At 42.1% G+C, this 26,378-nt stretch overlaps 1 protein-coding gene across 4 annotated transcripts in view; it reads right to left on the bottom strand.

Annotated features, from left to right (window-relative positions):
* The window catches only part of XDH (xanthine dehydrogenase), a 65,168-nt gene that overhangs the window by 22,006 nt on the left and 16,784 nt on the right, over nt 1-26,378 (bottom strand). For all 4 annotated transcript variants that reach the window (XR_012689804.1, XM_075204360.1, XM_075204361.1 and 1 more), the window contains 14 exons: nt 20,322-20,430; nt 17,758-17,884; nt 17,141-17,202; nt 15,046-15,108; nt 11,739-11,825; nt 10,271-10,412; nt 9,427-9,519; nt 8,221-8,372; nt 5,536-5,629; nt 4,927-5,036; nt 3,008-3,192; nt 2,477-2,651; nt 1,512-1,601; nt 1,022-1,191 (listed from right to left, as the gene is read on the bottom strand). Coding sequence is in view for 3 of the 4 variants with exons in the window: in XM_075204360.1 (XP_075060461.1) it covers nt 1,022-1,191; nt 1,512-1,601; nt 2,477-2,651; nt 3,008-3,192; nt 4,927-5,036; nt 5,536-5,629; nt 8,221-8,372; nt 9,427-9,519; nt 10,271-10,412; nt 11,739-11,825; nt 15,046-15,108; nt 17,141-17,202; nt 17,758-17,884; nt 20,322-20,430 (1,659 nt within the window). In the remaining variant the exon portion in view is untranslated. The remainder of the gene's footprint in view (nt 1-1,021; nt 1,192-1,511; nt 1,602-2,476; nt 2,652-3,007; nt 3,193-4,926; nt 5,037-5,535; nt 5,630-8,220; nt 8,373-9,426; nt 9,520-10,270; nt 10,413-11,738; nt 11,826-15,045; nt 15,109-17,140; nt 17,203-17,757; nt 17,885-20,321; nt 20,431-26,378) is intronic.

Here is a 26,378-nt window from a genome sequence, read left to right as displayed (position 1 = left end):
GGCTCAGTGTGAACGGGGTCCCTGCATCAGACCCAGGAATTAGAGCATAGTATCAGTGATTGCCGACCCTGCAGTATCCCGGCTTTTTGCCGTGTCACAGAGCATCCCAGCTCAGAGACCCCGTTCACACTGCACCTTGGACCCGGGAAATTCCCGAGTTGACCCTGTTCATACTGAACACGGGTCTGCCCTGGCACCAAGTGCGAGTCATCACAAGAGGACCTTTGATTGGCTGAACAATGGTGAGGTCATTTAAAGGAAACTGTTATTTTTGCACACAAAGATGAGCTCAAAGCGGGTGGTGGCTGTTCACAGCATTGCTTTAATCATGGTCAGATCTGTTTAGTATTATTTTATTTTATTATTTTATTTTATTATTATTTTATCTGTTAGTGTTCTTGCTATGTTATAGTATTGTACTGTTGCATCTTTTACAGTGACAGTGGTATGTTTTTGATTTACTCCTCTACTCTAATGGCCATTAGCTCATGCACTTCTTCCTCTAGCCAGTGTGCCATGCTTTCTCCTATATCTCTTCTCTGCAACATTGAAATGACGTCATCCTCCGGCGTCCCTAATCCCCCCAATCAGTTCACACTGCAGGCGACCCAGGCCAAAAATCAGAAATAACCCTGTAAAAGTCACGGGTCAAATTCGACCCGGGATTTTGCAATGACCCCCTTTCACACTGAGCCTCGCCCCGGGTCCTCGAAACTCGCCCCGGCAACAACCCAGGTTTTTTTTTAAACAGTGTGAATGGGGTATTATTGTAAACTATCTTACAGCAAGTGCTTATAGACTGTAACCTTACTCTGTGTTGTGGTGTCTGTAGGTTTGTGTTTGTATTATATAAATACTGTGCAGATTTAAGAAGTGTACTGTGATGGTATTAATTTAAAACATTGTTAAAGTCAATGACAGATGTCAGAGGAGTTTCATTGTGATAGATTTTGTGACAGACGGACAAAGGACAAATAAATTCACATGTCAGTCCCTGCCCCCACCTCACCTCACCCCTTACATTATCTTAGCATGAGCCTTGGTGCTGGTAATCAATGCTAAATAGAGCTCGTTTTCATAATGAGGGATGTCGTCACAGTATACAGCTTCTCCTGTCGCTTGTTTCATGGCTGCCAAGTGCATCACAGGTCGTCCCACAAAGTCGTCTGGGTCCTGTCCTGCTGGAATTTCCTGAAAGATAAACGGTTATAATATAATATATAAAGTTCAAGTGGACTAATGTAACATCTATGTATTCCAAGTGGACCTCATTGACGAAGCAAGCAAAGTTGGCCATTTATTAAATAATTTCCTAAATAACATCATTAATTAAATAATAATTGAAAATAGCACTTAATATTTTTTTTCAAAATATTGCTTGGTTTATCCTCATTTATTAATCATGAGAATCGGTGGATATTGGGACTGAGTGCATCTAGAGAAGCTTTTCTCCATCAAGTGTAATAGGAATGTGCGAAATGCGTTTAAATAAAAATATAGGACTGTGTTACCTGAAACAGCTGCACACTGGACGTCTCAGGCTTGCAGAACAATTCTGTGGCACTCTCATATTTCGGAGGGACAATCTCAGAAAAATGATGCTAGATCATGGAAATCAGAACCAAAAATGACACATACAGACAATGGAAACAAGTATGAATGAGTAAATGGGGTATACAAAGTATATTAAAAGCAGTAGCTTTTTGGGGCTAAGGAAGTGAATGGGGGGGGAGTAGGTACAATAATAATGTGCAGTGATCTACAAATATATAGCTAGATAAACATACTAGCAATGCAGAATGTTTATTTGTATAGTCAGTTTTCCACTTTTCCTCTCCTTACTACAATGTGTGCCTTCTTGTTTGGCACACAATGCCCATATGTTTACTGTAATTATATCTCTTTAACCCCAACTTGCTTTCTATAGCCCACCAACTTTCTTTCCATAAAAGTGATAATAAAAAGCAGAGCTTGACAAAACATAACAATACATTAACACCTGAAGCTGACATAACACGACGCGTTTCACTAGGGACACGTTTGTCTGTCTCAGCATTTCCCACTAACTGTTTGACTATATTAACCAGGGCACAGTTAAGTATTGGAGGATAAACAAGCTTTTTCTGTCCGTCCATTAACTGAACCCAGGTTAAAGCTGAGACAAATTGTCTCTGTTACGAAATGAATGAACTGTAATGGCCCAGTGCCAAATAAAGATGCTTTTATATCTGATATCTGTAGAACACGCATTTCACCTGGGAGCATTGCTCCATTATTTTGAGGAACTCCCAATATTTTAACTTTTGTGCCATTCACCATTTTGAACATTATATTTGTATATATATATTTGTTGGAGGTTTGCTGTAATGTTTTATTCATGTGTGTGCATTATATACATATATATGTCTACGATAAGGAAATGCTATAGAGAAAGATGGCCATTGATCCCACACCCTACAGACATACTAGCACTTACATTCCCTTCTAGATCCCGTTCCAGCTTCTTAATAACCGTTAGATAAAATTTGAAGAAGAAGCTGAGAGTCAGGGTCTGCCGGAATTCAGTCATCCCACCGGGAACACCAGGAGACAATGTCATCTCTTTGGCCAGAAGACTGCAGGTATCCTGGAGTAAGCTGTCGTTCCATTCCCTTTTTGGAGAGAGAGATGGTTACAGGGTAGGCACTAACATTATTTTAATTTCTGGAATATGCATTGAACCTAAATCCCATGTTTCCTTTGCATGGAATGCTAAAGTCATCAGAGGTGACTAAAAGGTAGAGAGGAGACAGAGGAAATTAATTACACAGAGATGTCCAACCATATACAGTAAATGGCCCTACAAATCTTTTTGTTGCCCCCTAAAAATTCCACTGTTAAGTGCAAATTGTTTTAAAAAATATTTGGTCCTTGAACTTTAACCCTGTTGCTTGCAGCACTGGACAAATAACACAGGATAAGTATTGGAGTTATTTGTGTATTGGGTGTTTCGGCTGGAGAATGTTACCTCCCAACTAGCTCCTTGGAAGTGTCAGTTGCCAGAACAGTGACAGGAGACATCCCTCCGTAACTGAGCAAGATCTGATCCACCTGATGACTGTCTGGTTTGAAAGAGACCTTCATCCCGCTGGTGACGATGGCTATGTCATCTTCCCGCCGTGAGGCTTGTTTGAAGGCTGAGAAATATTCCCACTGTCATAGCATCAAATAAAATGTAAATTGTCACTAAAAAGTATAGACATAGCAATGCATAACAGAGCCCCATGCAGCAGCAATGGGCTGCAGACAATTTCCCCCCTCCTGCAGCTTACTGAAGCTCCCTCTAGTAATCAGTAGAGGAAGCTTCAGTAAGCTGGTGGAGGTGAGAAATTGTCTGCATTACCTACATCGGGGTCCTTACAACAGTTTTCTCTGGGGCCCTCAAATTTCTAGTTATGGTTTAGATGCAGTAAAACATCATATTTCAAATATTTGGAAATATTCCTGCTGGCTTGATTATGGTAACTCGGACCAATATAACATTGGAACACTTAAGGCACTCAACATTGTTGCTGCGATGAGAGAGGTTGAGAGTCAATACGGAACTATAGGGGGTACAGCTGCTATGGGGCCCAGAGGTTGCCCTCTTACTTTCCGAGGCCCCCGCTCCTCCACGAGACCCCCTTCGCAGTTCTCAAGAGCAGAGGGGAGGCCTTTTCTAAACATGTGGTTCATCTATTTTCTATTGTCTACTTGCTAGTACAACTTGTAAATATTTTCTAAAAATGTTATAGAAATGAAGAATTAAAAAATAAATCAATCACTATTTAAATAAATACATTGGCCCTGATTCATTAAGGAGAGTAAAGCAAAAATAAAATGAGTAACTTTACACCTTGGCAAAACCATGTTGCATTGGAGGGGGAGGTAAATTTAAAAGGTGGGGACAGATTTATAGTTGGGGTAGGGCATGTCCTAGATCAACTTTGAATTTCAGTGTAAAAATAAAGCTATCAAATATTTTTGTCCTACATGAAAAAACAGCCAGTATTTTCCTCATGGACAAAATAATAAACTAATTTTCACCCCTCGCATTGTAAGTTGGTTTTGCCAAGGTGCAAAGTTACTCATTTTTTTGCATTACTTTCCTTAATGAATCAGGCCCTATAACTCTTTCAAGCATTAGAAGCACTCACTTCATATCGGAGAGTGTTTTTTATTAAGCTTTTTGGTGCAAAATGCTGCTGTCAGCGTTTTAAAAACCTCTGAAACGATTAAAGGGCCTGTGTGACATCCTGTCAGTTTTACTTACAGAAATGAATTATTTCAATATCGAGATATTCAGGGGTGGGCTGGCCCGGGGGGCAGGGGGGCAACAGCCCCGCTGGGTCAGACGACTATTAGGGCCGGGGGGGTAGACCGGCCGGCCGCCCACCGGATGCAAAAAACATAGTTTTTCCCCCGCGGCCGCATCTGATGACATCAGATGCGGCCGTGTCAGCGGACAGGCGGCCGCATCACATGACAGGGGATGCGGCCGCGTCATCAATGACGCGGCCGCATCCCCTGTCAAATGATGCGGCCGCCTGTGTGCCCCCCGGCCATCCCTCTCCCAGCCCGCGCCTGGAGATATTAGACGCTGGGCAATAAACATGAAGTGAAAAGCACCCTTGCTACAACACCCAAAAGGTTAACTGTTTTGCAGAGAACTTCAACATTGTTGCAACAATGTAATCATAATAATAGTATTCCTGACATCTCATAAGTAGATAGGAGAAATATAAATGTAATATATTTTTATTTTTCCACCAAAAAGTATTACCAATTTGGGGATATGTTTTACTTTTTAAAGGCGAGGGCCTTCCTTTCGAAATACTTTTGTGGCTGCTTTGTGTTCAATGATATAAAAACATAAGGTAACAAGTTTACCATGTTCTTAGAACTCACCTTTTGTGAATAGGGAATTTCAACAGAGAGGAGAATTTCATGGGGTTTTACGACTGTTTTTCTGTATCCAGTGAAGAAGTTTTCATCCATTTGCACAGTCCTTGTATTTTCTGCAAATTCATATTATGATCGTTAATTCGTGGAAAATCAACACACACACACTGTATTACATGATACTAATGATCCATCATTTTTATTGCATTAACATCTCCTACCTTGACTATTGCAATCTCTTCCTAAGTAATGATACTTATCTAATTGTAGTTGTTATATGATTCACATGGGTCCTTGTCCCGGGGAGCTAACAGACGATATTCTCTACCACACTAACATTAGTCTTCCAGTATGAGAAGAAACCATGGGCCAGATTTATCAAAGCTTCTAATAGGAAAAGTGGAAATGTTGCCCATAACAACCAGGTTCTAGCTATCTTTTAACTAGTGAATTTTAGAATACGATAGTTAGAATCTGATTAGGTGCTATGGGTAACACTTCCACTTTTCCTTTTTAAAAGGCTTGAAAATCTACCCCCCAAATCATTTTAAATCAAAGAATAGTTGATGCTAAAATGCACAGTTAGTATTGTAGAAACTTTGCAAGTATCGTTACCTTGAGAGACGAGATTCAGTCTACTGCCGCTAGCCATGAAGACCGGGTTTAAGTCAGATATAGGACTGGCGGTCATGATATTTCCCCCAACAGCCTGAAAGAAACCACCGTAAAAACCTGTAAAGATCTGGAACCACCCCCAAGTCAAGCAATATTCTATGATCTTTACATGTAGCCCATTCTTGTGTTCATATCACGTCTATATTATTCATAAATCAGCAATGCGTTGTTTAATCATATTTGGAATACCCCTCACTACAACCCAAAATCTTGCGCTTCTACCAGATAAAACAATTTACCAACTAGTTAATTCGTACATTTCTGACAGGCATTGAAGCGAAGATTTTAGCTGGGTAGCAGGACTGTCTCTGCAAACCTCCAATACCTAAGAACTGTATATCACATTATTATAATAGCTGAGAACGTTACCCAGAGGGTTCAACCATATATTAAACTTGTCAGGTAGGGGGAAATAAGTTACGTATTGTCTGGAAAGGTCTGATGCTCGTTGTCACCGGCCCATACCCTCAATCTAATCATTCTGAACCTACTGAGAACTCTTCACCGATAATATCACATGATTCTGCTGCTAGACCATGGGCATGCCCACTGCCAAGTGGAAATTGATCTAAAACCTCGAGCATGCTCAGCGTAGACTTTGAGCCCTTCGTTTTGCCTCAATACCATTTTCGTTTTTTGATCTCCTGACCCTAACTCTACAACCTGCATCTTAAGCTTCCAACCACCAGAGTTCACCACTGACCTCCCAGCTTCCTGTAAGTGCCACGGCTGCCTCTACCAGGGGATTGGCTCCAAGGGAAACCTGGTTTGAGGGTGACCATGGGGGTCCCAGGATTGGCATCACTTTGAAATCCCATTCCCTGATACCTAGCTAGCTTGACAGAAGGTTAGCCACGGAGAAGAAGCACTTGACATCGCTCTTCTCTGTGACTAATCTCCAGTCCATCTAGCCAGCTTCATTTCGGTCCAAAATTCCCAGCTTAGAATATTAGATAAAACTTAGATCAGAGAATAAAAGTGCATCCACACCGTCACACAGTGAAGTCTTCCATTCTGTGGGGTGAACCAATAATCATACAATGCATCCTATCATTTCATTAAAATATAATGACAGGCAATAAAAGTATGAACTGATAGGCTAAATATTGATTTAGTCTGTAAGTTGCCCTTGCTGCGGGTAGGTGACACTTTAGGCACTTTAAAGAATTGAATTCCTAACGCACTAGGAGATCAAACACTCAGTCTGTCTTTACACATATAAATAATATGATTATTTTTGGACTGAGTTGGTGCACCCTACACATGTATTATTAGTTCATAAATTAACAAGTGCAGAGAAGAAAATCATGTAACGTAGGGGCACTCAATGATAATAGATTATCTAAAACTTACATTTTATTAATTTTATTAAAATAGTTTTGAGTCCCAATATAGTGCCTGTGACACCAGTTGCGAAATAAAAACAAAAAAATATGGGATAAACAAAAATATAAATTTAAAATGGCAGAAAACACCGCCAAGCCTCGCAGTGTGATGAGACAGCTAATAAATCTTCGATATGATCTATAATGAATGACTAAATATTTGGTAGCTGTCTGTACATCTATAAATGTGGAGGACCGTTGGAATTTTTAGGTCCTCAAAACTATTTTAATAAAATTAATAAAATGTAAGTTTTAAATAATCTATTATCATTGAGTGCCCCTACGTTACATGATTTTCTTCTCTGCACTTGTTAATTTATGAACTTTAGGCACTTTGTATTGAGAATGTAAATAAGTGTGCACGTTCTTGCACTAGAGTGCCGACGTGCACATTTACGTAGGCACCTACAACGTGTAAGCGTTTGATGTTTGCAATGATTCTATGACTCATTTGAAAAATAAACTAGGTACAGTTAGATCATACTTGCCAACTTTTCTTTGTTGGCTTCAGGGAGATTCCGGGGGAGGTGGGAGTGTGGGGGCGGGGCTTGATTAATTGCATCATGATGGCCCCACACCCTAAACGATTGTCATTATTTTGTCCAATTACTGCAGGGGGCAGAGCTAAGATGACACAATATTTGCATCACTTATCTGTTGCGGGATTGAAGTGTCTTTTACATTTCTGTCTCCATTACTGAAGTCACGTTGTCTTACCTGTCAGTCTTTGATTAAATCTTGGTCTCCATGAAAATGGCCACCTCCATAGGCATCAATACATGGACATAGGATACAATTTCTGAACTGTGTCATCATGCCACAGATGTGTCTTGTACTGGCTCAGCATCAGGGAGAATGCCAGACTCTTCAGGGAGTGAGGGAGATCACCCCTATTTCAGGGAGTCTCCCTGACATTCAGGGAGATTTGGCAAGTGTGAGTTAGATCTAAGCAGCCTCTACTGTCTAACACCAACATTTGGGCTATGAGGAGAGGTGAACAGCCTTCCCATCCCTCTCTACATACCACTGCCAGTCACCAGACACACTCCTCACAGGCTGCAGGAGGAATGGCATGGTGACTGTTGTGGTATGTCACTGTGCTCTTCCTCCTTCACTTATTTGTGAAGAGCATGGTGACAACTGAAACTAGAATCTGAGAAAGGTAACTGACTAGTTCTATAGCTGAAACAGATGTCAGCCCCATCTAATTTACTTCTTCGTTATATATTGTTTTCCTTACAGCGACATTACGGATCTGCTGTCCGGCAAACCACCTCAACTGCTCCAAGACGGCCTGGAACACTTCTGTTTTGTATGACGGAAGTTCAGACACCGCTTTCTGGAGGACCTCGCCCAATGTGGTCAAGCTGCAGGCTGCTCCGAAGCAGATGCCTAGTGAAGAAAGCATTGATATAGAGATGGACACAGACATCTAAACAATCACAGGGGCAAAAGTGTTGGGGGCTCAGTCATATTGGAGGCAGGACAAGAGACTGGGGTGTTCTGTGCTTATCTGATTACCGGGGTGTAATCAGATAAGCACGGAATTGGCAGCCCCTCATTTATGCACAAAATAAATAATGACAGAGGGCCTGATTCATTAAGGAAAGTTAAGTAAAAAAAATGACTAAGAAATCTCCCGGACAAAACCATGTTACAATTAAAGGGGTGCAAATTAGTTTTTTATTTTGCACATAAGTTAAATAGTGACTGTTTTTTCATGCAGCACACAAATATCAACTTTAAATTTCAGTGTACAAATAAGCTATCAAGTATTTGTGCGCTGCATGAAAAAACAGACAATATTTAACTTATGTGCAAAATAACAAACTAATATGCACCCCTTGCATTGTAACATGGTTTTGTCCAGGAGACTACTTACTCAATTTTTTTACTTAACTTTTCTTAAAGAATCAGGCCCAGAGACACAATCATTACACCATTATTAATGAAGGGGTTGAGAAATGAATATATTGACTTATCAGTGTAGACTTAGTAACCAGGGGCCCGATTCATTAAGGATCTTAACTTAAGAAACTTCTTATTTCAGTCTCCTGGACAAAACCATGTTACAATGCAAGGGGTGCAAATCAGTATTCTGTTTTGAACATAAGTTAAATACTGACTGTTTTTTCATGTAGCACACAAATACTTGATAGCTTATTTGTACACTGAAATTTAAAGGTGATATTTGTGTGCTACATGAAAAAACAGTCATTATTTAACTTATGTGCAAAACAAAATCCTAATTTGCACCCCTTGCATTGTAACCTGGTTTTGTCCAGGAGACTGAAATAAGAAGTTTCTTAAGTTAAGATGCTTAATAAATCAGGCCCCAGTTAAGGATCTGTAATTACAACAATTAGATTCACACAGTTAGATGCACACAGACTTTGCATTACTCAGTCCCCAACAGCATTAAGGAGTGATACATTATATGTCTTACCATACTGGGTGTGCTCAACTAAATTTAATTCTGGAATCCATACAGGGGCGATGATCACAGGGTACGACATGTTCTTAAATTTGGTTTCGATACCTAAAAAAATGATAAGAATCACATTCTATCAGATGAACTAGCACCATTCAGCTATTACACCTTTACTAATACTCGTTTGTATATAGTAAATGTCACATTTTTCTAATCTAGGGAAAAATTTGCGACTAGTAAAATTAATGATATGTTGTGGCCTGGTCAAATACCCCATAATGACTAAGATTTCTTACCAAATACCTCCAATGGCTGTGAATGTTTAGCCATAACCCACCCTTAGTACATTCTAATGATGAAGGTCCTTCTTTAATTCTTCTATACATTATATATCTGATCGGGTGAGGCTGTTTTAACACAAGATAGATCATTTTGTCTGGAGAATAGAAAATGATGTCATTTCTCAGTGATGTCACTGGTTACCAGTGAATTGATGGGCGGCATCCTCCGGTAGGTAAAAACTTGTCCTTAATTAAATATCCACTTTCCTTCACTTCCCCCAACAATGTTTATTTTTCTGTATTTTCCAACCTCAGCTCCACTTGGCTTTTTAAAAGGGTCATCGCAATCTTTCTCAATCATATTCATTACAATCAGTACTGTATAACAGAACGGAGGCATGTAGAAAGCTCGAACGCCATTAGAAAGTTTCCTTGAGGCTTCGAGGTCCTCACAGTGAATCTCTCCAGGTCATCTCCAGGCCACGCTGTAGACCCCCTACCATGGACAGCATACAGTAACTCGAGGGACAGGTAACAGAAGCTCAGGCTGCAGGTTAGACCGTGTACTCATTACTCACCCACTTCAGTGTTCCCCACTACAAGCTTAGCATCAGGATACTGACATTTCAGATCCAACAGCTCACTGAGACTGGACGGCTGAATCCAGGTTACACCGTCCCCTCTAAAACACAGCAGCTTCTGGGGGGTGTCTTTGTGCAGCTGCGGGGAAACACATCAGGATAACTCTATTAATGCCAGAAAATAAAATATACCTACAATATAGAGATGACCGTGTCACTCTGTGTTTTTGGTGTTGGTTTTGGTTGACAAATGCAAAAATACAAAACAAACAAAGTCATTTAAAGTAATTTACAGATATTTTGATATTATTTAAGTGATTTCCATTTTGTGCCAACACAATTTCTTGCATTACATTCTGCTCTGCTGACGGACGTAGTCACCCAGTGCAATATAGTGAAAAAATAGATACATTTACCATGTGACCTGTGCATGGGCTTCTGGGAATTGTAGTCTTGCGTCGAATACAAAAATGATGCACAGATAGTTGAGCAGGGCTACAACTCCCAGGAAGTAAGAAGCCCGAGTCTTGGGGCTCGACTTAGATATTTGACCATGGCCTTATCTGTGAGGAGTTTGTATGTTCTCCCCGTGTTTGCGTGGGTTTCCTCCGGGTGCTCCGGTTTCCTCCCACACTCCAAAAAATATACTGGTAGGTTAATTGGCTGCTAACAAATTGACCCTAGTCTGTGTCTGTCTGTGTGTGCGTCTCTGCGTGTGTGTGTGTGTGTGTGTGTGTGTGTGTGTGTGTGTTAGGGATTTTAGACTGTAAGCTCCAATGGGGCAGGGACTGATGTGAATGAGTTCTCTGTACAGCGCTGTGGAATTAGTGGCGCTATATAAATAAATGGTGATGATGATGATGATGATGATATTTGAAACTCAAATTTGTCGGATTTACCTGAATGAGAACCACTCAAATCTACTATAATACACATAATATGTCACTGACGAACAATTAAAATTGCAACAGAGCAGCAGAGTAATTGGTGTTTTGTTTTTTTGTTGTGACATCATGCGACTATTTTTACTTATTTGCATTTATTTTTATGGGTATAAATATTGGTGAATGTGAATGGTAATTTTACTGTGGTTGATGGCAGGAGTTCGACAGCCTGGGGACGTTCTTTATATTATATGCACTAGCCCAGAAATATGTCAGTAAACAAATACAAAACAAGATATTATTAAGAGGACAAGATATTCAAATGAACCTCAAAGTGAGGAAATTGCACTTAAAGGGAGATGTTCCCGGATTAGGAGGGTCCACAGAGCCTTATTGGATGCTGCAAAAGATTTCAGCAGAACCTCTGCGGTGCCGTTGATCAGGCGTTGGCTGAACACATTTGCAATCTTGCACAGACGCACTTCAATAAGCGGAATACATACATGGACGTTGCAGTATGTGCTGCATCTCTGCGTCTTCTCCTGCTCACAAACCCATCGTCTACAATAAACTGAGCTTACCAGTAATTCTGGAGGAAAAATTGGTTCTTGTGTTGGGTCCAAGGGTCTGAACTCCGATGGGTCACACAAAGCTGAAGATGTCATTATCTACAGGAAATGGGTTTTAGAAAAGACTTATGCATCGCAGATAATCCATCCACCTGACATTCTATAAGAAATAATTCTAATTCAATGTTGTAACACCTGAACCAGTCTCCCAGAATCCTCCCTGATTTCAGAACACAGACAGCGAAGCCTGTCCTGCCTGTAGTATATAAATAATATATGATATCTGAATTCTAGAGTTCTATAATATATATATATATATATATATATATATATATATATATATATATATTGTAAAAAATAAATAAAACTTGATTATAGGATAGGGTTAAGAGAATGAATGTTTCTCTGTTAGTAAATAATTAAGCAAACGCTGTACACCTTATCCCCTATGTACATCTCACTCTCTATTCAGGGTCAGATTAAATAACCAGGATTGTGACTCTATGCACATAGTTCTGTTATGTAACACTTACATGATTTTGCTATACAAATAATCAGTAACATCGACATTGATGTTCTGTCATCTTGTACTTTTCAATAATAAAATTCCGGGCACAAATTGCGTGGCCTCCTTCTCCCATTACCACCACCGCACAGTTACATAATGAAGAAGAGGATCATTGGTGTAAAATGCTACATATATTTATTATTAATCTACAGTAAGTATTAAAAGCTAGAACAAATGGGTGAACTAAACAGGCTTATTTTGCAATTAAACAAATTGCCTTTTCTCGTCCAAATAGAGCCAAGTCTTATCGCAGATTATGGAGCACGTTTAACTTACTGCAGATCATACATAGAACATAGCTGTAGCCCTTCATCATATTATAAATGTGGTCCATATACTATTGTCTGCCATTCCAGGCTTCTTTACAAGCAGTATTGGTGAGAATACTTTATGTGCTTCTCAAATCTCTAGTTCTGTTGTGTAAAATATGCATTTCCGTACACAAAAAAAAAGTATAAGTTGGCAGATTTTTTTGTATTTTACATTTATGACAACTTACACACAGAAAGGCGGAACACGGACAGGTGAGTGTAAGCCGAGTACAATAAGGATGTAATTGCAACTCAAGTAGCCCTGAACACACCCACAGATACGCCTTTAGCGCAAACATAACTCTTGCGGGTGCGGGAGAGCTAGTGCAACAATACGCTATCCATCCACTTCAGATTGGTTGAACGCGTATTGACCCTTCCAGTGCTTAAATGACTACCGTCGCAGATATATTATATCAAGTCACGGTCGTCTATTCGCAGTACTGATGTTTCCGTTTGGACTACTGTAGGAAAAAAAGATTCCCTGCTGATCCTTAGAGGGGAAATCAACAGGTGTTTGTATTTAATTTAATTTGTTTATGTATATTGTATTCATGTTTATATATTTCAGGATATATACGTGAAACATGTTAGCACTGCATACAGGTGCAGGAGTAATGGTAAATCATAGTTGTCTACTCTCCCGATATGTCCGGGAGACTCCCGAATTGTCTCCCGAATTTCTGGGAGTTCTCCAGGACTCCCGGGAGAGCCGGCAATTCTCCCTGATCCTGGCCGGCTGTGTAAACTATACGGAGGGGACGGGACCTAGTGAAGTCATGGACCCAGCATTGTGGCCCCGCCCCCTGTTTTTATTAGTTCAGAGTAGTGATGTCCGTGTTGGGGGCAGGGCTAATGACGCGATTCTTTGAGCCCCGCCCCCACACATCCACCTGCACCCCGCACCCCCCGGGAATCTTCTTGCCCATGTTGGCAAGTATTTGGTAAATGAGTTCTAAGCTTGGACATCAATAGCTGGAAGCCGGACTAGACAAGGTAACAACGCAAGTAATCAGGCTCATCAGAAAGCTGGACTGGTGAAGCACAGGTATTGCTGGTGCAGGAATCAGGGCAGGAATATCTGGATATACTAGTAATGCAGGTAAATAAACTGCAGATAGCATTGCAGAAGCAGCTGGCTTACACACCAAGATCAAAGTCCAGAAATAAACCAAGGTTTGCAGACGTCAACAAGGTCAGGATCAAGGCAAAGGAAGGGGTTAGCAGTAAACACAGTAGGTCAGGAATAGCAGCAGCAAGAGGCGCAGGACTTGCAGAGCAAGGAGCAGACTACAATGACTTTGCAGAGAACTGATACAAGTATTAGATCAGAGGCAGCCGGAGAGCAATAAGCACAGACTGAGCATGCTCACGAGCGTAGAACAACTGACAACTGGAGAAAACACACTGAGCATGCTCCAGGATTTTGACATCTTGGGCCTCAGTCATGAAGGCACATATCTGCTGTTTTTGATCGTATTGTCTGCAAAATCACTCTGCGCATGCGGACAACTAGGAGATACTCAGCCTTGTCCGCTCCGTCTTCAAATGCGAAGGATGCTTACCACAGCCTACGATTTCTGGGAGTAAACATGGCGGGGAAGGGGCGTTTTGTAGTAGTTAATTTACAACAGGGGCTTGCTAAACTCAAGCACACGCAGCCATGTCCGAATCCAGCTCTGGCCATCTCAAAGTTTCTTGTTTTTCTGCCTTATTCCTTGCAGCAACTACAGGGCTAGTCTTGATAAGTAGTGTTGACAGTCTCGTATACATGCTATAACATGTGTTTGCAATCATGAGCAACTGTACAAATGGATTTTATGCCCAGCAGACATTAACAACATTCTAATAAATGTATTTCTTGAAAAATACTTTTTTTTTTAACTGTTTTATCATTAATGCCAGTGTTAATAACAGGTGTCTTTAGTTGTGCATTTTTTTTTACATTTATGAGGATGTTATTAATGTCTACTGTACATAAAATACATTCTTACAGTTGCTCCTGATTACAAACACATGTTTTAGCTGTATACACAGCCGTCATCACTAGTAATAATGCAGAGTCGCATCTCTCCCCTTTACTGACAGTACCGCAGCAGTATGACACAGGTTACTCAGGACATACACCTGGCGCACATGCTAACGACGTACAGCTGGGCACATGCTAACGACGTACAGCTGGGCACATGCTAACGACGTACAGCTGGGCACATGCTAACGACGTACAGCTGGGCACATGCTAACGACGTACAGCTGGGCACATGCTAACGACGTACAGCTGGGCACATGCTAACGACGTACAGCTGGACACATTCTGAGGTTGCAAGTTTGTTCCAAGAATCATTTCAAGATCATTTCACGAAACGTTTGTATTGCACGGTATAAAATTAATGAAAACATATAAGAACAAATAAATATAATTATATTCCATCCCTCTTACCTGGTTTTCCCCCTCTGTGTCCATACAGCAGCCGTTAGTTTTCTTTCTGCCGCAGCAACCGTCCTATAAAGACATGAAACTGATCAGTGGTGGGCACGACAGGTGGCCCTCCGAGCCTTCCTGTGGCCCCCAGCTCCTTCCTGCTTTATTGTAAGTTCTGTTAGCTATAGCTTCTAACATAATTAAAATGCTGCTGATGTGTTATTACAGATAGGTGTCTCTTTCTTTTATTAAATGTATTATTTTGACCTACTACTAAGATGAAGGGTAATGTGCGGCCCATTTCAAAGTTAGAGGGCCGCAACATGTGGCCCCTAAAGTGTATCAGGGCTGCCTATCACTGTACTAGATTAATTTGGCTAGGATATGTATCTCACCCTCAAACTAATTGTAACACTGGTGGCACAGTGGGACGACCCTCTTGCCACAGTACCTAGACTAGTTATTTTGGCACCCAAGGTCCACTTTTTGAAACATAGACAAGGAGTAATCCCAAACTTGTTTGCTGAGTGTTTAACATTTCCCAATTCAGGATAATCTGATAGTGTGAGCGTATGCAGTCCTACCCTGTGCCGTCAAGCCTTGGTACACCGAAAGTAGTTATCCGTTCTGCCTACTCTGATTCTGCCTTACAGCACTGGTGTCATGAGATCGATTCTCGACTGGACATCTGACGGTGTGAACTTTATATGTTCTGTCTGTGTTTGGGTGGGTAAATGATAAATAATACACGCATTACGTGAAAAGGTGTAACTATTTTAGATATTTAAGATATAAGATATTTATAAGATGTAAGATATTTCCTCATGCCAAATTCCACTCACTCCACTCACTCCACACACTGTTACCTACACTCCCCAATCCCCCCTTAATTCATTCTCTCTGGTAACTGAAGACGAGGTCTAAGCTCTCATCTTATCATCTCACCCTACAACCTCTCCACTCCACCCTATTCCCTCCCAATTACTCCGCTCCCTCTCCTACGCTGCATGCCCACCTCTAACTCACCTCTTCAGCTTGGCTCCACATTTCCATCCTCCTTTAAACATACGCTCATCACACCTATTCTAAAGAAACCATCTCTCGATCCAGCCTCTCTCTCCAACTACCACCTATTTCTCTCCTCCTCTTTGTCTCCAAACTACTTGAGCGATTAGTGTACAAACACCTGTCTCACTTTCTCTCCTCTCATTCCATTCTCGACTCTGCAATCAGTATTCCGCCCCCAACATTCCACTGAAACTGCTCTCACAAAAGTGACTGATGTAATACCCCGTGTGGTGTTATTTAGAGTAATACAAAGTTGCAAATCCCTACACTGGCTCCCTGTGTCCTCCAGATTCAAATTCAAATTACTCACCCCTACCTACAAAGCCCTCAACAACCCCCCCCCCCGTATACATCTCAAATCTCATATCAAAATACTCTCCCTCCCGCCCTCTTAGATCTACCTCTGACCTGCGCCTTGTCTTGTCTCTGGTAACCACCTCTCACTCCCCACTTATGGAATTCCTTACCACACTCAATCAGACTTTCCCACAGCCTTCAAATCTTTAGACGCTCTTTGGAAACCCATCTCTTTTTTTTAGTGGTGACCTTATCCCTGATAATACTATTCACACTAATGCACCATCACAGCTGTCCCAATCTCCACTCTGAGCCACACTCGCTCCTCATGTTTCAGCTGTGCCCTCTTCCCCTTAGAATGTAAGCTCTCTAATGAGCAGGGTCCTTCATACCCTTTGTTTTCATGTCTGCTTTTTTTTTGTCTACCTTGAGTGTCCCTGTTTTATTTATGTCCTGTTTTCCCTACTGTACTGCGCTGCGGAGCACTGTGGCGACTTACAAATCTACAATAATAATAATAATAATAACTATTTGCAGGCAATCACTGTGATATCCATCTATTGCTTCCATACATTGCATACGTTGTGCTGCTCTAGCCGTTATATACCACCGTATACTGCACTGAGACATCATGACGATCCTTTGTCACTATATACTGTCCTGCTCCACCATAGCAATTTATATCTCCGCCACCAGTGCCCTCTTGACATGGATGTGGGGTGGATAAGATGTAAAGTAGAGTACTCACTTTGGCAAACGACCTGAAGCCCTGAAGAATAGGACGATATCCTGTACAACGACATAGATTCCCTGGATTGGATACAATCATTTAGACATTAGATAGAAGTGTGGCTGGTTATTTGTATCACATTTATTACACAACAAGTTTATAATATACTGTGAGCATTTATATAATCAGCTGTTAAATATATTCTTATATCTGGTGCTTATTGATACTTTATAAAAGCAGCCAAGCTAAACCTTGTCCAAATCTATGGTCATAGAACATCTTGCTAACTTCTAATATCCTTGTATGTCACAGTAAAGTGTGAATTATTTATGAAAGACCTTCTCCAGCTGATTACATAAAACCAATCTTTTGGAAGATGCATGCATTGAACTAAAGAGAGTATGGACACCAAACACACCCACCCCCGCCAAATTTTGCTATTGGACTTAGTAATGACATTTTAGGCTATTGGTTTTTAAAGCACCAGTTTTAATCTCATACCCTGGCTGACCCCCCTCCAACCAACTAGCAACAGGCTTCAGCTCTGTCCAATAAGCTTCTCCATAAAAACCATGTGCTGCTGTGGACATTCCGATGATCTGATTGGCTACGGTTGATCTATGTGAGTACTGTACCTTGGAAGGCATTTTCAATTTCCTCCATGCTGGGTTGGGGTGTACTGCGCAGCAGGGCATACAGGGACATCACAATACCAGGTGTACAGAATCCACACTGAGATCCGTGGCTCTTAGCGATTCTCTCCTGCAATTAGATATGTAGATTAAATTGGGAATTTCTGCCAGCTGATCTTGAGGACGATGTTAGATAAGAAACAACCTTATTATCTTTTGATAGATACATCTAATGTCTATAATAATAATACAGTGGAGGGAGCATTATTTCATATAATCCACAAGTTTTCCCAATGCTACACAGAAGGGATGACATCAGGGGGTAAATGTATCAAGCTGAGAGTATTTCGGCGGGTTTGAAAAACCAAGTAGATTCTAACTCATTAATTTAGTACATTCTACAAAATTATAGCTAGAATCTGATTGGTTGCTATAGGAAACATCTCCACTTTTCAAACCCACCGGAAAACTCTCAGCTTGATACATTTACCCCTAGAACTATCAGAGAGCATGGAGTATATGATCCAAAACTACTAAAATATAGATACAGGGAAGACACCGGCAGAATACGGTGCTATAATAATAGTCAGTAGAATACAGTGCCCAGAGAACAGCACCAGGATTATGCTAGCAGGAAACAGCACCAGAACCAAGCAATGTAGGAACTGCACCGGGATAACACCAGGGAAATGGAATACCAGGGATACCAGCAAAATACAGTCATGGCCAAAAGTTTTGAGAATGCTGCCTCAGTTTTTATGATGGCAATTTGCAAACACTCCAGAATGTCATGAAGAGTGATCAGATGAATTGCTATTAATTTCAAAGTCCCTCTTTGCCATGACAATGAACTTTATTCCGAAAACAACATTTCCACTGCAGTTTAGCACTGCCACAAAAGGACCAGCTGACATCAGGTCAGTAATTCTCTCGTTAACACAGGTGAGAGTGTTGACGAGGACAAGGCTGGAGATCACTCTGTCATGCTGATTGAGTTAGAATAACAGACTGGAAGCTTTTAAAGGAGGGTGGTGCTTGAAATCATTGTTCTTCCTCTGTTAGCCATGGTTATCTGGAAGGAAACACATGCATTCATCATTGCTTTGCACAAAAAGACCTTCACAGGCAAGGATATTGCTGCTAGTAAGATTGCCCCTAAATCAACCATTTATTGGATCATCAAGAACTTCAAGGAGAGATGTTCAATAGTTGTGAAGAAGGCTTCATGGCGCCCAAGAACATCCAGCACGCGCGAGGACCGTCTCCTAAAGTTGATTCAGCTGCAGAATCGGGGCACCACCAGTGTGGAGCTTGCTCAGGAATGGCAGCAGGCAGGTGTGAGTGCATCTACATGCTCAGTGAGGCAAAGACTTTTGGAGGATGGCCTGGTGTCAAGAAGGCCAGCAAAGAAGCCACTTCTCTCCAGGAAAAACATCAGGGACAGACTGATATTCTGCAAAAGGTACAAGGATTGGACTGCTGTGGACTTGGGTAAAGTCATTTTCTCTTATGAATCCCCTTTCAAATTGTTTGGGGTATCTGGAAAAATGCTTGTCCGGAGAAGGAAAGGTGAACGCTACCATCAGTCCTGTGTCATGCCAACAGTAAAGCATCCCGAGAACATTCATGTGTGGGGTTGCTTCTCAGCCAAGGGAGTGGGCTCCCTCACAATTTTGCATAAGAACACATCCATGAATAAAGAATGGTACCAAAACATCCTCCAAGAGCAACTTCTCCCAACCATCCAAGAACAGTCTGGTGACAAACAATGCATTTTCCAGCATGATGGAGCACCTTACCATAAGGCAAAAGTGTTAACTAAGTGGCTCGGGGATCAAAACATTGAAATTTTGGGTCCATGGCCAGGAAACTCCACAGACCCTAATCCCATCAAGAACTTATTGTCAATCCTCAAGAGACGGGTGGACAAACAAAAACCCACAAATTCTGACAAACTCCAAGCATTGATTAGGAAAGAATGGGCGGCCATCAGTCAGTATGTGGCCCAGAAGTTGATTGACAGCATGCCAGGGCGAATTGCAGAGGTCTTCAAAAAGAAGGGTCAACATTGCAAATATTGACTCTTTGCATAAATTTAATGTAATTGTCAACAAAAGCCTTTGACACTTATGAAATGCTTGTAATGTTACTTCAGTATACCATAGCAACATCTGACAAAAAGTTCTAAAAACACTGAAGAAGCAAACTTTGTGAAAACCAATACTGGTGTCATTCTCAAAACTTTTTGGCCATGACTGTACCCTTAGCTGATGGTACAAGGGAGCCAAGAACAACCTAGACTTTGGTCTGAGATAAACGCTCTGGCATACTAGCGGGGCACAGAGTGGGTGGAAATAGAGAAAGATAGAGGGACAGGCCGTGATAGAAGTGTGATGGTCACGTGATCCCACCAACAATAAAGAACGATATCAGAACTCACCGTTTATACAGATATCACTCGCAGTAATCTATAAATGTATTATCATTATTGGAGTAGTACAGGGATATTCTTACAGACTAGGAGAATGCACAACTCACACACTTTGCTTATTCCGAGTATGACTTACTTGGATGGGGTGAAGTCTTGTCTTTGTGCTCCCAATTCCTTCAATGGTGGTGACAGATGCCAGGTGTAAAGCACAGACTGGGGATAGACAGGCATTTACTGCATAGTGTCTGCAAGCCTGTGGTTTAGGAATGAATACTATGCAAGAGCAGCCTTCATCTACAGGCAGCTCTATACCTCTTGGTCTTTCACTATCATGCTGTATTGACTAGCAAGTCCCCTTAAAGCATGAAGAAAGACTTTCAAGCTCATTGGTGCGAGAAAGAAAGAACAAAAATCCCATAATGAATTATTTATTTGGATCAAGCTCACTTAAAGGGGAACTCTAGCAAAACTTTACTTATTTACCCTGAAGTCTCCGCTGCCCAACTTGTGTAATCATAGCGGTCCCCAAGCCTGGAGACACTTAACCCAATTAGCTGTTGTAATCCCTTAATTATCCAGGAATGACATCCTGAAATATATGTACTATAAACAGAGCTGTCCCAGATTGTCAGGCAGAGGGGTCAATATTTTATAGGGAGAAAGGCCCGTTTTTGACAGATTTAGGGCTTCTTCCTATTTACCAAAGCCCCCAAGACCAAGACCAATGAAGGCTATCACCGACTATGTCATCCAACAATGCTTCCCCATGCAAAGCGGACCAGGCGGTGAGCGCTGGAGGAGGTCCGCGCCACAGTTATTTTTTATCATCAATAATTTTTATTGAAATTTTTGCAACATATGGGGTACAGAAAAAACATGCCAGAGCTTTTATACAGCAGAGATCTGTGCCCATGCTCATCATCATCACTGTGGATCTTTGCACCAGGAGTTGCATAGCCGCAAACTATCAGCCTGTTATCAGGCATGACTGAAGTAACTCGAGATGCGGCATACTCAAAATATGACGCATCTCCAGCAAACGAGTGCACTGCATTACTGTACTCTAAATTAGGCTCTGTATCTAATTTTGGCTATTCCAACGACGCTAAGTGGTAGATTTACCAAACCATCTAGGTGGTGTTGCCCGTAGCAACTAATCGGATTCTAGCTATCTTTTTCTAGACTGCACTAGATTATTGATAGCTATAATCTGATTGGACACTATGGGCAACGCCTCCATTTCTAACCCTAAAACATAAAAGGGCTGATTTATTAGGTGGTAATTCCGCCTGAGTGCAGACTTTGCAGCTGAGTGAACCTTGTTGCACTGTACTGGGCACACAATGCAAATCTTTTCTTGCATGCAGAGCAGAGCTCTTGCCTGCTACATACGCATATATATTTGCCAGCTCTATTTTTATATTGCATTGTACAGATGGGCGAGATCTCGTCCCTTCCTTACTCTAAATCCTATTGTACATTCTGCTTTCCTTTCTTTGGAGCACAAAATGTTTTCTTCAGGTACAAATTTTGCACCCACTTGCTGGAGTTTCTCCTAACTCTAAATCACCTCTGAAGTGCTGAAAATATTAGGTATTAAAGAGGGAAGGGGGTCAATTACATGCGATGTCCAGTCTGAGCATCACTTGATCTCCAGGTACTGCGTATGACTGATTATTGGTCCACCTCTAGGAGCACACTAACATTCCGCTGAGTCTTATCATGTGATGCACAGATGGGATTTTGCAGGTAATCGAAATCCCCCTAAGAATGAAATTTATGAATTTAACTTTCGCAATATTTTTATATTTATTGCAGTTGCACTAATTTATTGTATTGAAAAGGACTGTTCCACTTTGCAATTTGCAAGCTGTGGATGTTTTGTACAAACCTGACCTACTAGCACTATTGTGATGTAATCTATTAAAATATGGGGCTAAATTCATACAAACATAGAATTTAACGGCAGATAAGAACCGCTTTGGCCCATCTAGTCTGCCCATTGTTTTATTAAACTATGGTAACCTTAAACCTTATTTGATCCTTTATTCTTTATAAGGATATCCTTATGTCTATCCCAAGCATGTTTAAACTGCGCTACTGTATTACCCTCTACCACCTCTGATCGGAGGTTATTCCACTTATCCACTACCCTTTCTGTGAAGTAGTTTTTCCTCACATGTCCTCTGAACCTACTTCCCCCCAGTGTCAGTACATGTCCTCGTGTTCTAATACTTCTCTTCCCTCCAGTGTCAGTACATGTCCTCGTGTTCTAATACTTCTCTTCCCTCCAGTGTCAGTACATGTCCTCGTGTTCTAATACTTCTCTTCCCCCCAGTGTCAGTACATGTCCTCGTGTTCTAATACTTCTCTTCCCTCCAGTGTCAGTACATGTCCTCGTGTTCTAATACTTCTCTTCCCTCCAGTGTCAGTGCATGTCCTCGTGTTCTAATACTTCTCTTCCCACCAGTGTCAGTGCATGTCCTCGTGTTCAAATACTTCTCTTCCCCCCAGTGTCAGTACATGTCCTCGTATTCTAATACTTCTCTTCCCCCCAGTGTCAGTACATGTCCTCGCGTTCTAATACTTCTCTTCCCCCCAGTGTCAGTACATGTCCTTGCGTTCTAATACTTCTCTTCCCCCCAGTGTCAGTACATGTGCTCGTGTTCTAATACTTCTCTTCCCTCCAGTGTCAGTACATGTCCTCGTGTTCTAATACTTCTCTTCCCCCCAGTGTCAGTACATGTCCTCGTGTTCGAATACTTCTCTTCCCCCCAGTATCAGTGCATGTCCTCGTGTTCTAATACTTCTCTTCCCTCCAGTGTCAGTACATATCCTCGTGTTCTAATACTTCTCTTCCCTCCAGTGTCCGTGCATGTCCTCGTGTTCTAATACTTCTCTTCCCCCCAGTGTCAGTGCATGTCCTTGTGTTCTAATACTTCTCTTCCCCCCAGTGTCAGTACATGTCCTTGTGTTCTAATACTTCTCTTCCCCCCAGTGTCAGTACATGTCCTCGTGTTCTAATACTTCTCTTCCCTCCAGTGTCAGTACATGTCCTCGTGTTCTAATACTTCTCTTCCCCCCAGTGTCAGTACATGTCCTCGTGTTCTAATACTTCTCTTCCCTCCAGTGTCAGTACATGTCCTCGTGTTCTAATACTTCTCTTCCCTCCAGTGTCAGTGCATGTCCTCGTGTTCTAATACTTCTCTTCCCCCCAGTGTCAGTACATGTCCTTGTGTTCTAATACTTCTCTTCCCCCCAGTGTCAGTACATGTCCTTGTGTTCTAATACTTCTCTTCCCCCCAGTGTCAGTACATGTCCTCGTGTTCTAATACTTCTCTTCCCTCCAGTGTCAGTGCATGTCCTTGTGTTTTAATACTTCTCTTCCCCCCAGTGTCAGTACATGTCCTTGTGTTCTAATACTTCTCTTCCCCCCAGTGTCAGTACATGTCCTTGTGTTCTAATACTTTTCTTCCCTCCAGTGTCAGTGCATGTCCTTGTGTTCTAATACTTCTCTTCCCCCCAGTGTCAGTACATGTCCTTGTGTTCTAATACTTCTCTTCCCCCCAGTGTCAGTACATGTCCTCGTGTTCTAATACTTCTCTTCCCTCCAGTGTCAGTACATGTCCTCGTGTTCTAATACTTCTCTTCCCCCCAGTGTCAGCACATGTCCTCGTGTTCTAATACTTCTCTTCCCTCCAGTGTCAGTACATGTCCTCATGTTCTAATACTTCTCTTCCCCCCAGTGTCAGTGCATGTCCGCATGTTCTAATACTTCTCTTCCGCCCAGTGTCAGTACATGTCCTCATGTTCTAATACTTCTCTTCCCCCCAGTGTCAGTACATGTCCTCGTGTTCCAATACTTCTCTTCCCCCAGTGTCAGTGCATGTCCTCGTGTTCCAATACTTCTCTTCCCTCCAGTGTCAGTACATGTCCTCGTGTTCTAATACTTCTCTTCCCCCCAGTGTCAGTACATGTCCTCGTGTTCTAATACTTCTCGTCCCCCCAGTGTCAGTGCTAGTCCTCGTGTTCTAATACTTCTCTTCCCTCCAGTGTTAGTGCATGTCCTCGTGTTCTAATACTTCTCTTCCCTCCAGTGTCAGTACATGTCCTCATGTTCTAATACTTCTCTTCCCCCCAGTGTCAGTACATGTCCTCATGTTCTAATACTTCTCTTCCCCCCAGTGTTAGTGCATGTCCTTGTGTTCTAATACTTCTCTTCCCCCCAGTGTTAGTGCATGTCCTTGTGTTCTAATACTTCTCTTCCCCCCAGTGTCAGTACATGTCCTCGTGTTCCAATACTTCTCTTCCCCCAGTGTCAGTGCATGTCCTCGTGTTCCAATACTTCTCTTCCCCCCAGTGTTAGTGCATGTCCTCGTGTTCTAATACTTCTCTTCCCTCCAGTGTCAGTGCATGTCCTTGTGTTCTAATACTTCTCTTCCCCCCAGTGTCAGTACATGTCCTTGTGTTCTAATACTTCTCTTCCCCCCAGTGTCAGTACATGTCCTCGTGTTCTAATACTTCTCTTCCCTCCAGTGTCAGTACATGCCCTCGTGTTCTAATACTTCTCTTCCCCCCCAGTGTCAGTACATGTCCTCGTGTTCTAATACTTCTCTTCCCCCCCAGTGTCAGTGCATGTCCTCGTGTTCTAATACTTCTCTTCCCCCTCCCAGTGTCTGTGCATGTCCTCGTGTTCTAATACTTCTCTTCCCCCCCAGTGTCAGTACATGTCCTCGTGTTCTAATACTTCTCTTCCCTCCAGTGTCAGTACATGCCCTCGTGTTCTAATACTTCTCTTCCCCCCCAGTGTCAGTACATGTCCTCGTGTTCTAATACTTCTCTTCCCCCCCAGTGTCAGTGCATGTCCTCGTGTTCTAATACTTCTCTTTCCCCCCAGTGTCAGTACATGTCCTCGTGTTCTAATACTTCTCTTCCCCCCAGTGTCAGTACATGTCCTCGTGTTCCAATACTTCTCTTCCCCCAGTGTGAGTGCATGTCCTCGTGTTCTAATACTTCTCTTCCCTCCAGTGTCAGTGCATGTCCTTGTGTTCTAATACTACTCTTCCCCCCAGTGTCAGCGCATGTCCTCGTGTTCTAATACTTCTCTTTCCCCCCAGTGTCAGTACATGTCCTCGTGTTCTAATACTTCTCTTCCCCCCAGTGTCAGTACATGTCCTCGTGTTCTAATACTTCTCTTCCCCCCAGTGTCAGTGCATGTCCTCGTGTTCTAATACTTCTCTTCCCCCCAGTGTCAGTACATGTCCTCGTGTTCTAATACTTCTCTTCCCCCCCAGTGTCAGTACATGTCCTCGTGTTCTAATACTTCTCTTCCCCCCAGTGTCAGTGCATGTCCTCATGTTCTAATACTTCTCTTCCCTCCAGTGTCAGTACATGTCCTCGTGTTATAATACTTCTCTTCCCCCCAGTGTCAGTACATGTCCTCGTGTTCCAATACTTCTCTTCCCCCAGTGTGAGTGCATGTCCTCGTGTTCTAATACTTCTCTTCCCCCCAGTGTCAGTACATGTCCTCGTGTTCTAATACTTCTCTTCCCTCCAGTGTCAGTGCATGTCCTCGTGTTCTAATACTTCTCTTTCCCCCCAGTGTCAGTACATGTCCTCGTGTTCTAATACTTCTCTTCCCTCCAGTGTCAGTACATGTCCTCGTGTTCTAATACTTCTCTTCCCCCCAGTGTCAGTACATGTCCTCGTGTTCTAATACTACTCTTCCCCCCAGTGTCAGTGCATGTCCTCGTGTTCTAATACTTCTCTTCCCCCCAGTGTCAGTGCATGTCCTCGTGTTCTAGTACTTCTCTTCCCCCCCAGTGTCAGTGCATGTCCTCGTGTTCTAGTACTTCTCTTCCCCCCCAGTGTCAGTACATGTCCTCGTGTTCTAATACTTCTCTTCCCTCCAGTGTCAGTACATGTCCTCGTGTTCTAATACTACTCTTCCCCCCAGTGTCAGTGCATGTCCTCGTGTTCTAATACTTCTCTTCCCCCCAGTGTCAGTGCATGTCCTCGTGTTCTAGTACTTCTCTTCCCCCCCAGTGTCAGTGCATGTCCTCGTGTTCTAATACTTCTCTTCCCCCCCAGTGTCAGTGCATGTCCTCGTGTTCTAGTACTTCTCTTCCCCCCCAGTGTCAGTACATGTCCTCGTGTTCTAATACTTCTCTTCCCTCCAGTGTCAGTACATGTC

Source organism: Mixophyes fleayi, chromosome 3 (assembly GCF_038048845.1).
Source record: "Mixophyes fleayi isolate aMixFle1 chromosome 3, aMixFle1.hap1, whole genome shotgun sequence".
NCBI classification, from domain to species: Eukaryota; Metazoa; Chordata; class Amphibia; order Anura; family Limnodynastidae; genus Mixophyes; species Mixophyes fleayi.
Note: the sequence above shows the minus strand (reverse complement) of the source record. Positions and strands in the feature narration are given on the sequence as shown.